The sequence below is a fragment of the Bactrocera tryoni genome, chromosome 3 (assembly GCF_016617805.1).
Source record: "Bactrocera tryoni isolate S06 chromosome 3, CSIRO_BtryS06_freeze2, whole genome shotgun sequence".
Classification (NCBI taxonomy): Eukaryota; Metazoa; Arthropoda; class Insecta; order Diptera; family Tephritidae; genus Bactrocera; species Bactrocera tryoni.
In genome coordinates this window covers 31917310-31929662 of record NC_052501.1, presented here as the reverse complement: position 1 = coordinate 31929662, position 12353 = coordinate 31917310, and the positions used below count along the sequence as shown (strand labels likewise).

The 12353-nt window shown below is 36.8% G+C and overlaps 1 protein-coding gene across 2 annotated transcripts; it reads left to right on the top strand.

Moving 5' to 3' along the window:
- The first annotated feature begins 7711 nt into the window (after positions 1–7711).
- On the top strand, positions 7712–9009 carry LOC120771371 (ejaculatory bulb-specific protein 3). Of its 2 annotated transcripts, XM_040099332.1 has the most exons (3): positions 7738–7818; positions 8203–8305; positions 8443–9009. In XM_040099332.1, the coding sequence occupies exon 3, from the start codon at positions 8465–8467 to the stop codon at positions 8846–8848; it is 384 nt and encodes a 127-aa protein (XP_039955266.1). In that variant the 5' UTR covers positions 7738–7818; positions 8203–8305; positions 8443–8464; the 3' UTR covers positions 8849–9009. The 2 variants fall into 2 exon arrangements, with proteins under 2 accessions (XP_039955264.1, XP_039955266.1); XM_040099330.1 differs by lacking the exon at positions 8203–8305 and having other exon boundaries at positions 7712–7818.
- Positions 9010–12353: the final 3344 nt, after the last annotated feature.

Here is a 12353-nt window from a genome sequence, read left to right as displayed (position 1 = left end):
ATTCAAATTGAATTTACGAACAAAATATGGATCCCCTAACTGCCACTCGATGAATTTCGAACTTACGTTTGTTGTTCGAATTGTATGATAGCAATTTCGTATCTTTCCCGAAAAACAGTATACGATGGATTGCGTGATAAAGCTGATTAATTCATTCTTGATTTGAATACTGGCAAGTGAAACTTTCAAATGAATTTGAAAATTGTGTTGTATGGGATGTAGGTGTGGCTGTAGTCCAATATCACCCATCACTGTAACATCAAAGTTTTAGAGAAAGGGCATGTACCAAATTTAGATGAAACCGGTGAGACGGATTTCGAGATTTGTGATATCACTTAAATTTAATATAAACATATAACTGGTTTTGGATTTAGCGCGTTTTTTGTAGTTTTTCCACTATATATCTTAATCCAGTGCTTAAATATGGTACTTTATACATTTTTAGTCAATGCATTTTGTGTGTGTGGCAGAGGTCCGATTACGCCCATTTTTTGCTAAGAAGCGTCCTCAAGACATTTCACTCTTTACTCAAGTTAGAGCTTGCACAGATGGACGGACAGACAGACAGTCATCTCATTTATATATAAATATATCCCTCTATCTATTTCGATTCGTGGCAAACTATGGTACTTGTTTGCTGAATTCTAAATTCGCTGAACTATGTCAATGTCATCGTATATCTCATACAAAGCATCGTTACATCGAATGTAATATTCGCTGTTGGCAAAGCACCATGAATTTTCCGCAGAAGTTTCTTTCGAAAACTCGTAACGTCGACTCATCAGATGTTGTTATCGCAGCTCAGGTGGGAAATAATTGTAGTTTGACAATTGCCCCTCACTACTTACCTCATTTCAAATCTTCTTTACTGGCGTAGACAACGCTAACGCGATTATAGCAGAGTTAAAAACAGCAAACCTGTCGTTTGTTCTTTTCGCTACGTTGCGCCAATTGGATGTTCCCAGAGAAGCCAGGTCCTTTTCCATTTCGTATTTCCAAGGGAGTGGAGCTCTTCCTCTTCTTCTGTTTTCCCCGGCATGTACTGCGGAATACTTTAAGAGCTGGAGCCTTTTCGTCCATTTGGACAACATGACCTAGCCAGCGTAGCTGCTGTCTCTTAATTCGCTGAACTCGTAACGTCGACTCATCAGTTGTTGTCATCGTCCAAGCCTCTGCACCATATAGCAGGACGGGAATTATGAGTGACTTATAGAGTTTGGATTTTGTTCGTCGAGAGAGGACTTTAAATCTCAATTGCCTACTCAGTCCGAAGTATCACCTGTTGGCAAGAGTTATCCTGCTTTGGATTTCCAGGTCGACATTGTTGGTGGTGTTCACACTGGTTCCTAAATAGACGAAATTATCTACAACTTCAAAGTTATGACTGCCAAAAGTTACGTGAGAGCAACTCATGAGTGCGACGACTGTTTGTTTGATGACAGGAGATATTTCGTCTTGTCCTCGTTCACTGCCGGACCCATTTACCTTGCGTCATTGTCCTGTCTGGAGAAAGCAGAACGAACGGCGCGGGTGTTGAGGCCTATGATATCAATATCATCGGGATACGCCAGCAGTTGTACACTCTCATGATTGCAACCCGAATGCAGCTCGAATTATTTTCTCCAGTATATTTCGAACTGAGGTCTTTGCTACTGCGAAAGCTGCAATAGCACCTGGCCTCTAAAGCACCTACAAGCAAGCATCAAGGCAGTAACCTCGTTTCGCATATCGGCCAGAAATGTCTTGGGAAGCCGGACAGTAGTGGAATGAAGGGAGTACGCAACTTCACTTCTACTATGTGCCAGATCATAAAGGCGTCGAGGGCAATGAAATAGTGGTCGAGATTGCCTAGAATGGTGTACGGCTAAGACCCGAAAACGTGATCAACAGTGGGAAGCACTTGCATTGTGTATACGACGATCTAGATAGAAGCATGGTAAAATATTCAAAAATACTACAAAAGTCATATATAAAACGGTAGATCGGAAATACAAAAAATCTTACTAGCACTCGATAGAAGTGTCTGTTAGAACATGATCGGAATACTAACTGTTCACGGGCTGTTGGCGGCACACGGCTGCATAATGGAGCTGACAGAACGAAAAGACTGCAGGCAATGTATAGAGCATTGCACCAGGGGAACAATAGAGCATCTCTTATGCACTTGTTCCACATTGGCAAGCCTACGCTGTAAGCATCTGTGGTCCGCACGGTAAGATACACTTTTTTCTCCCACATGATTCAAATCAATCCAGCAGAAAATTTGCTGTACTCGTAGTTTCACATCGATTCAAACAATTGAAATATTTAAAGCAAAAACGAATGAGTTGCCCGATACACCGCTTTGGTATGAAATACTATTAGCAAGTAATAAAAGTTAATAAATCAAATATCAAACTTTATATGTACTAGTCTAACGGAATCTAAAATAAAGGCCCTCCAGTCCGAGAATGTCATCCATATATTAGTAGCATATTCTAAAATCAAATTCATTTGCACGGAATTCACAATCTTCCCGGTGTCACACAACCACGTTTCATTGCAGGTACAAGATGACACCATAGCATATTAACAAAACAAGATACCTGCGTACGACCATCACACAACCAAGCCACCTGAAGCGCATCACACAAGTAGAGCAAAAGTCAGTATAGACGAAGGTACAGAGAATATTACAAACGGGATATATCTTATCACTTTCCGTTCTTCTGCAATCATCAATGATACAGAATATATCAAAGTGAAAAAAGAGACAGAACGCGAGGTAGAACAGGGTTATCTCTTCAATATCATCAGTCACGACACGGGTCTAAGCATGCCTCAACTCCATAGAATGGACAATGAGAACCTCCACGTCATTTGAGATTTTAAAAACGAATAGAAGTCTGCCGGATGGCATAAAGTTTACTTTACGGTCGGTGTTGCTCTCAGTATCACCTGTAGTGGCTTTATCATTATCAGGCAAATCTTGAAGAAAAGGCAAAAAAGGAAGTATAAAGGGCCATTAGTAACTACAAAATAATCAAGGACTGTCAGCAACTTGAGGGGGAGTAGTTAACAAAAGTCAATGTTCTCGAGATTGTTGATTGTTGTTGTTATTGAATGATTGACAGTCAACAGTCTCTGTTGACCAGATACTATGTATACATATGTATATAGTATATGACACCCACAATAAACAAATGAGCGGATGTAATTGCACATTCAGCAAACACATAGCGTGGCCGCTATGGAATAATTAAGAAACCCGTGAGTGGAGTTAAGCGAATTTGTTTTTTCAGTAAGGTTTCATCATGGAAAGATATACCATCCAACATATTTCTGGATGATTGCATGTATGTATTATAATTTGGTTGCTTTTCTTGTGGATATTGGTAGTATCTTATTTTTATTTTCAACGTACATATATATTTTTTTCAAAAATAACATCTTTTTAATAAATTCCCTCATTTTGTGCTACAAAAATTAATGGTTTTTAATCTGGTGAGCCAAAATGGTAAATAATTGAAATGGTAGTTTACGAACTAATATCTTTATTGACTTCCTAATCGCTTGCAAATAAATGACGAGGTTTACCTGATTACCTTCTAGGTGCAGTTTTGATACCAGCAGTTGTCGTCGTCTCTCAGCTTCCTCGCAGAATGCTCGCAGACCCTCCTTGTAAAGGGTTTGCGGAAGTTCTCCAACAATTTGTAGTTGGTGTCTGGGGTTTGTACTCCGCAATCAATCTAAGCTTCAGGGTTGGCCAATTTTCGATGTTTGTTAGGATCTGGTTACAAGACCATTCAGGTTTCGTTCGACAGTTCCGAATAGAATGCGCTGTTGACGTACGTTATTAGTTTGGTAAAGCCAAAAATATAGTCAACTCTACTGATGAAAGTAAATAAAGTTTCTGGTTCTCCCTTTAGCGGGGGAATATCTTTTAGTTGCCCACGATCCTCACTGAGATTGCCCTCATTTAAAATGATAACAGGTTGTGCCATTTTCTTTGTTTTAGTTCCTTTATTTCACTTTATTTATTTATTTCACTTTTCTTATTCTCTAGTTTTTCTAGCGTGCTTTTGGACTTATAGGTAGTTTTTAAGTTTTTGTTTCTTTTTGCTACCACTTAGTTGGGATAACCGAATTGGATTTATTCTCCCATTTGAAGCACGAAAAGAACAGCAACTTTTTGCAAGTATCCAATTATAAAAGTTAATTTATAATTCATTGGCGGTTCTTTTGTCGGATACTTTAAGTATCCTACCGACTGCGGCAGTAAAATGAGTCAAATAAATGTCATGTCGTATTGACTAAGAACAACGCACAAATCCCGAAGTAAACACTGAATTGAAAGTTTAATCCTATATTTGTTTATTTAAATGTGGCTGTGCCACAGTAATTGGATTCAATTAGGTGGAGTATGAAGTGAATATGTCACTTTCAATTAGGTTGAGTGTGAAGTGAATTCGGCACTATATATACATACATACTTATATAGACAAAACATGATGAGAAAGCATTACTTTTTAGTTGCCTACATTCCGAAGTAGCACCTGTTGGTAAGAGCTATTCTGCGTTGGATTTCGAGGCTGACATTTTTGTTGCTGTTAATGCTGCTTCCAACATAGACGAAGTTATGGCTGTCAACAGTAACGTGAGCGCGACGACGCGACGTCTTGCCTTTGTCCACTATCGGACCTATTTGAAAGCTGAATTAACGGCGCGGATGTTGAGGTCAATGATATCAATATCTTCGGCATATGCAAGCAGTTGTACACTCTTATAGAAGGTTGGAAGTGCTCGATTAAGCTCTGCATCTCGAATTATTTTCTCCAAAAGTACGTTAAAGAAGTTACACAATAAGGAGTCGCCTAACCTGAAACCACGTTTGGTATCGAACGACTCGACAAGGTCAATCTGAACAATTTGTTCGGAGATGTAACGATGTCTGGAATAATAGCATTTGGGTTTGATCAGTGAGGGTCTACATGCTAAATTAGTTCGATAGGAACAATTTTTTCGAAGATTGTAGGGATGTCTTGGATAATAATCTCTGCCAAATTTAGTGAAGACACCTTATCACATAAAAAAATTTTAAATACAAGGACAGTTTTTATTGCAGCTATATGCTATATTTGTTAAATTAAAGTGCAGCTTCTTGGTCCCTAACCAGGGGGACTACTTTGTCTATAGGCAGAGAGACAGACGGACAAGGCTAAATCGCCTCAGGTCGTCACGTTATTTATACATATATGTACGTATATACTTTATAGGGTCTTCGACGTTTCCTTTAGGCTGTTACAAACATCGTGGGTTATCCAGAGTATAAAAACTCAAACTAAAGAGACGAGCTTAAATACATGAATACGTTCATCAAATGGCTGGAAATCATTATATTAAGGATACGGGTCTAGACCAAGGCTTTAAATTGATTTATTTCACGTTTACTTAATTTCTTTAAAATTTAAGAAAAAACTCTCTGTATTTCATTAAGTACAGTTTGGCAGATATTTGATGCTTGTGGCTCCTATTTTAGATGTGCGATACAGCACTTTTCAACGGTTCTATTCGTTTCATTCCGATAACATTATTGGTATCTGAATGAAAATTAAGTTTTTACGATTTGTTTACTATTACAAAAAATATCTATAAGAATAAAATGGAAGTTCTCCTAAATTGGAAAAATTAAAAGCGAATGAAATATTTTGAAGTATCTACAAAACTGTATTATAAAGATGTTGCGTATACCGTCATTCGTTAATAGGCATAATACATAAGCACTGCGTGGAATAAAATTGTCCGATACAAAAATGATAAAATCTTTTAAACCAGTTGTCCGATTTTTATAAACTAAAATATTTTATTAAGAACATTTATTTCAAATTTGAAAAACTGAAGAACAAACCAAGAATTATGTGTTATTAATAAATATTTTTATTTTTTCCGGCACCCCGTCCATTAGTGCTTTTATGGTAGTGTCCAATACTCTCATAGCTGCTGAAGACCAATTTCTTTTAACATTTTGAAGGTCTTTGGTCACTTTTTTGTTGCCTTCATCTCCCTTTTTACTAAAGCCCAGTATCTCTCAATCGGCCTTAGTTCTGGACAGTTAGGTTGATTTGCTTCTCTTCTCTTCTTCACTCCATTCCATTGGAACCACTCTAAGGCTGTTTTGCTATAATGACATGAAGCGAGGTTAGGCGAAAAAAACGTGGACACTTCATGTTGGCTTAAAAATGGGAGCAATCTCTTTGTTAAACATTCCTTCACATATATTTCGCTGTTAATTTTACCCGATGAAACGAATGAGCTGCTCCTTTTCCCACAAGAAATTTCTTTTGAAATTTTGTCACCTTTTTGGCTTTGAATTTTTCAGCAAAATTTCCTCGAAAAAAATAAAATAAAAAACAAAAATAAAAAATAAAACACCATTGTCCAGGTTGCTGAGAAAAGTCCGCTAAAACGTAGGTCTCGTCATCCATTATGCAGCATTCGAATTTATCACCAAAAAATCTTTCCTCAGGTTTCGTTCTTGACGGCGTTTCTATCCGGAACTTTCTGTACCTTGTACGTCTTCAGCCTAGCTTCTTTCTTCCTCCTGCGTACGAAAGATTCTGAGCAGCCAACCCTCCTCGCCAATTTCCTGCCCGAAATGCTTGGGTCTTTCTTGAGAAGGGTAACAACGTTTTTCGCCTTCTCCCTATCATGTGGCCCCGTCTTTTTACCAGAACCTTTCTTCCTGTCAATATGCGCATTTTCCTTAAAGTGTTTAATAACGCGAGAAATGGTTTTAGGGTTAGCCCCTACCTTTTTGGCAATTTTCTTAAACGACCACTGCGGTTTCTTTTGAAAAAATTTAATAATTTTTTCGCGCACTTCCACTTCGCTTGCCATTTTCGCGTTAAATAAATTTTTATTGACTCTAACGAATGCATAATATTTTTTGGCATTTATTTCAGAGCTACTAAGATAAAAATTTGTTTATTTAAAAATTTTAATTGCACGATATGGAAAAAAATGTAACGGACAATTTTATACGACGCAGTCCTTAAGTAGTTTTGGTGAAGTAAATGTTGAAATTTTTTGTTGAAATAATACAAAATCATTCTGGTATTCCCCGTACATTAATACACTATCCTTATGACAACCTTAAAATTCTTTAAAAGCTTTTTCACGAAAATGAAAAATTGCTGTAACAAAGTGAACAAAATAATGAGCTATATTATATAACCTGTATGAAAGTTTTTATTTATATATGTATATTCACTGCTTTTGCAAAATTATGTTGAAATGCGGTGTAATCTGTAAAAAATTGTAAATTGTGCAAAATTTAATATTGCAGCAATTAGATGTATTGTCAAAAAACAACTGTGCTTAATTCACCCGATGTACACGTATTTATTTAACAATAAATCTATTTAGAAATATATAGATATTGTATGATCAAGGTACAAAAAATATATATGCATAGAGTATGTAGTTAACAATTTAAAGGTGAACATGTGAGCTTTCGATACAAGTAGGAGAAAATTATGTCAGAAAACTCAATCGAAAACTACTCATCAGTGACCTAAACTTTTTTAAGTTAATAGCTGCTTATTTCTTATGAAATTAAAGGGATATATGTATATGTGTTTGTTAAATTAAATATATATGTACATAAGAGCATTTAACAAGGTAATTAACCCATGAAACTAATAACTAGCATTGATTGCTTCGTTCGCATAAGCTATAAAAGCGAGATAGTTTCGATAGCTTTTGCAGTTGCTGTAAGTTTACGATACAACGCGGTGTACGTTCGTTGCTTAAATCTTTTGTTTCGTTTCTTTTGTCGTTGTAAGTTTAAACTCAACTACAATTTTTTTATTGCTTATTGAAATGAAATTGTGTTCAAGGTTGTAAAGTGTTTATCAAAAGCAACTATCAGTTGTGATCAATTATTGAGCAATACTTTTCATTACATAATGAGTAGAATAATGACAAATTTAACTACATCTCTGTAGGGCAATATATGGTGTTATATACATATATATGTATATGTATATATATTTATTTATATATATGTATGTTTAATATATATCACATATATATACATATATATATATATATAAATATATAATTATATATATATTAACGCTCATGTGTATTTTTTTGCACTTGGTTGCTGACAATAAGTGCAAACAAAATACGTTAATGTATGCGCATGCAATATAATTACAGTGTTCAACCGTTGTACTCTCGCAGTGACAGTTACAAACTCAACAGCCATCATCTTAACATACAAATAACAATTTATTATGCGTGCGACTATAGGAAATTATATGCAAGTTTTCTTAATTAAGTATTCCTTTGAATGGAAAAACCGTAAATAGAAAAAAGCGTTTCTTTGTTAGAGGACTTGCCACCATTTATAAGTTTTTTCCACTTACAACATAACTTATATATCTCTATTCCTTACAGGCATTGAACAGTTAAATATAAAATGAAACTCTTCATATTGGCCGGCGTTTTAGCTTTAGCTTATTTCACCACTGCCGAAGATAAATACACAACTAAATATGACAATATTGACGTTGATGAAATATTGAAGTCAGATCGTTTATTCAATAATTATTTCAAATGTTTGATTGAAACGGGCAAGTGTACACCAGAGGGACGAGAACTAAAGAAGACGCTTCCAGATGCACTGAAAACTGAATGCAGCAAATGTAGTGAAAAACAGAAACAAAATACTGACAAAGTTATACGTTATGTCATTGATAACAAACCCGAAGAATGGAAGCAACTGCAAGCTAAGTATGACCCTGAGGGTATATATGCAGCCAAATATAAGAAAGAAGCAGAGAAACAAGGAATCACAATTTAAATCACCTTAACAATTCATAATATATATGACTAATACATATTGTAAATAGTTTTGTCAGTACATATTTGTAGATAAGCACATCTTTGTACACACATGTACTAGTGTAAGCGCTGACATATGTGTAAATAAATAAATAATATTTCTGGGAATAGACATTTATATCTATGAACGTTTAGTTACTGATCAACTAAAGGCATGATTACTTTACCTGTTGAAAGTAGTATATCCGTACAACAATTAGATCATTTGCGTTTTTTTCCGTGTTTATTAACCTCGTTTGCTTGGCATGTGAATATATGTACTTACAATTTCTGAAAACTGGCAAAGAAGGGAAACATTTTACCACTACATTAATTCAAATCAGTACATGATAGCAAAGTACAACACGTGAAAAGTCTGAAGTAATTATCATTTAAACTGAGAAACTATATTTTTCTTAAATTGAGCCTACTGATTTTAGTATAAAAATTTATTTAAGGCCATTCACAGATAAAATACTACCAAATCGATGCACAAACAAAAAATTCGAAATTATTTCTTCTTAGTTAAGTAGAATATTTACAAAAAAAGCAAATTTGAAAGAAATGGAAATCACAGTTTATTTACTGTCGTTATTTGCTACATCCAGTATCAGTAAAAAACAATTTTTTTAAAATGAACCAGACTAAATAAATAGTGTATTAAACTGTTTGCAGAAGTTGACAGTTGATAGAAAATTAAATTAAATAACAATCAACAATAAGCATGTGTTGCCCTTTCGTATAGTTTGCAGAAAGCCATGTAAACCAAGATGAGTCCTATACGGTGGTATGACCGCAGAATCTGCATGGCACATTAAATATGGCGAGGGATAATTATTTACGAGATTATATCATTCTCTGAATTTAAAACTTATTCTTCATAGACGAAAAAAAAAAGTTAAACAGGTATACTGTAACGCTAAACTTTGTAAAGAAACAGAAATTTTTCAAAAAGTTAAACTGATGTATTTTCTTGTGCTGGAATCTAGTACCACAGATAACCATATTTCGGGCCCCAGCGAAGTCGTCAGCCTCAACCCATTTGGAGATGTTTCGTCGTGGAGGCTGAATTTACCGACCGTAGTGTCAAATATACCTTCTTTGTCCACCCTGGCACGATTTTGACATCGTGGCGGGGGCACCTCACATAAGCGCGCTCCAAGCGCTCATAGAAGGCATCTTTGGTCACATCGTCCTTCTCTTCCGTCGGGGCGTGGGCGCAAATCAGCGATATGTTGAAGAACCTAGCTTTGATGCGGATTCTGGCTAGACGTTCATTCCCCGGCGTGAATGATAGTACTCGGCGACGGAGTCTCTCCACCACCACGAATTCAACACCAAATTTGCGCTCCTTTATATGGCCATTGTAGTAAATGTCACAAGGACCTCCTTGTCTCTGTCCTTGTCCCGTCCATCGCATTTCTTGAACGGCGGTGATGTCAGCCTTTATTTTCGCGAGGACATCAACCAGCTGGGCTGTGGCACCTTCCCAATTAAGGGTCCGGACATTCCAGGTGCCTGCCCTGATATCGTAGTCCTTATTTCGTTTACCATGGTCATCATCAAAAGTGGGGTCTCTCTTCCGAGGCTTGTTGTTCCTTTTCATTGGGGGTGTTTTTTACGTGGCGGGTCCCAAACCCAGCGCCCGACCCTATGTGGGGGATGTTTCGCCTTCTCACTTCATCTCGCCTTCGAACGGATATTCTTAGAGGATACTTGGTCAAAGACCGGAAGTTGTGAGCTGCTTGAGCCATGTGTAAAAGAATGGTTTCTGGCCACTCCCAAGTGAATGGCGATCAGCGAACTTTCCTCACTTGCATGAACTTCTACACATGACTCCATCCTCCAAATACCAACTGACTGTCGATGATAAATACCATCTGCCAACTATTGATAGGATTTTGGATAAATTAGGCAAAGCACAGTACTTTAGCACCATTGATTTAGCCAAATGTTAGCACCAAATATTAATGACAAAAAGAGACATCGAAAAAACAGCTTTCGTTAATCCGGCAGGACTATATGAGTACGTCCGTATGCCTTTTGGGCTTAAAAATGCCCCAGCCAAGTCCCAAAGAATGATGAATGAGATTCTAAGAGAATTCATAAACATCAATTTGTCCGGTCTATCTGGATGAAATTTTGGTCTTTTCAACGCCCTTAGAAGAGCATTCTCTAATACTTGAAAACATTTTCGCGGTTTTAGCGAAACACAATTTAAAAATTCAAGCAAGCAAATGTAGCTTTCTAAAAAAAGAAACGAAATTGTTAGGGCATACATTAACAAAAGATGGAATTAAACCTAAAAAGAAATTATGGCAATAAAGGAGTTAGAACTTTCGAAAACAGAGAGACAGCTTAAATATTTTTTGGGAGCTACAGGGTATTTTTTTCTTCTTAATTGGCGTAGACAACAGCCGAGTTAACAACAGCGCGCCAGTCGTTCTTCTTTTCGCTACATGGCGCCAATTGGATATTCCAAGCGTAGCCAGGTCTTTCTCCACCTGGTCCTTCCACCGGAGTGGAGGCCTTCCTCTTCCTTTGCTTCCCCCGGCGGGTACTGCGTCGTATACTTTCAGAGCTGGAGTGTTTTCGGCCATTCGGACAACATGACCTAGCCAGCGTAGCCACTGTCTTTTAATTCGCTGAAGTATGTCAATGTCGTCGTATATCTCGTAAAGCTCATCGTTCCATCGAATGCGATATTCGTCGTGGCCAATGCGCAAAAGACCATAAATCTTTCGCAGAACCTTTCTCTCGAAAACTCGTAACGTCGACACATCAGTTGATGTCATCGTCCAAGCCTCTGCACCATATAGCAGGAAGGGAATTATGAGCGACTTGTAGAGTTTGGTTTTTGTTCGTCGAGAGAGGAATTTATTTCTCAATTGGCAAGAGATATTCTATATCAGATTTTGAGGCTGACGTTGTTGTTTGTTTTAATACTGGTTCCAAGATAGACGAAATTATCTACGACTTCGATGGTATGACTGGCAACAGTGACGTGAGAGCCAAGTCGACAATGTATTTTCACAAAAGTTAGCACAGGCTATTTTCTAAAGCAAAAATATAATCTCCGTAGAAATTGTTCAGATCGGTTAACTATAGCATATAGCTGCCATACAAACGGAACGATCGGAATCCATGGCTTGTATGGAAAACTTTCGCATTTGGCGTGGTATCTTTATGAAATTTGACATGGATTACTGCTTAAGTCAGTTTTTTTAATATACCATAAAAAAAGATGTAAATAGTTTCGCGGTATATTAGAACTCCAATATAAAATAATTTGTAATTGTAATAAATGTTGGATGTTTTAATTTAAATGCCCAAAAATCATTATTTTGTTCTGGCTACAATGGAAAACGATATAAAAAACGCTTATTTTGAGGCGCTCTCACACTGGAATAAGTTGGCCATCCCTTTATCCCTGAAATCGAGCCTGCAAGTGTTGCTAAAAAATACAAAACTTGATGATTATTTAG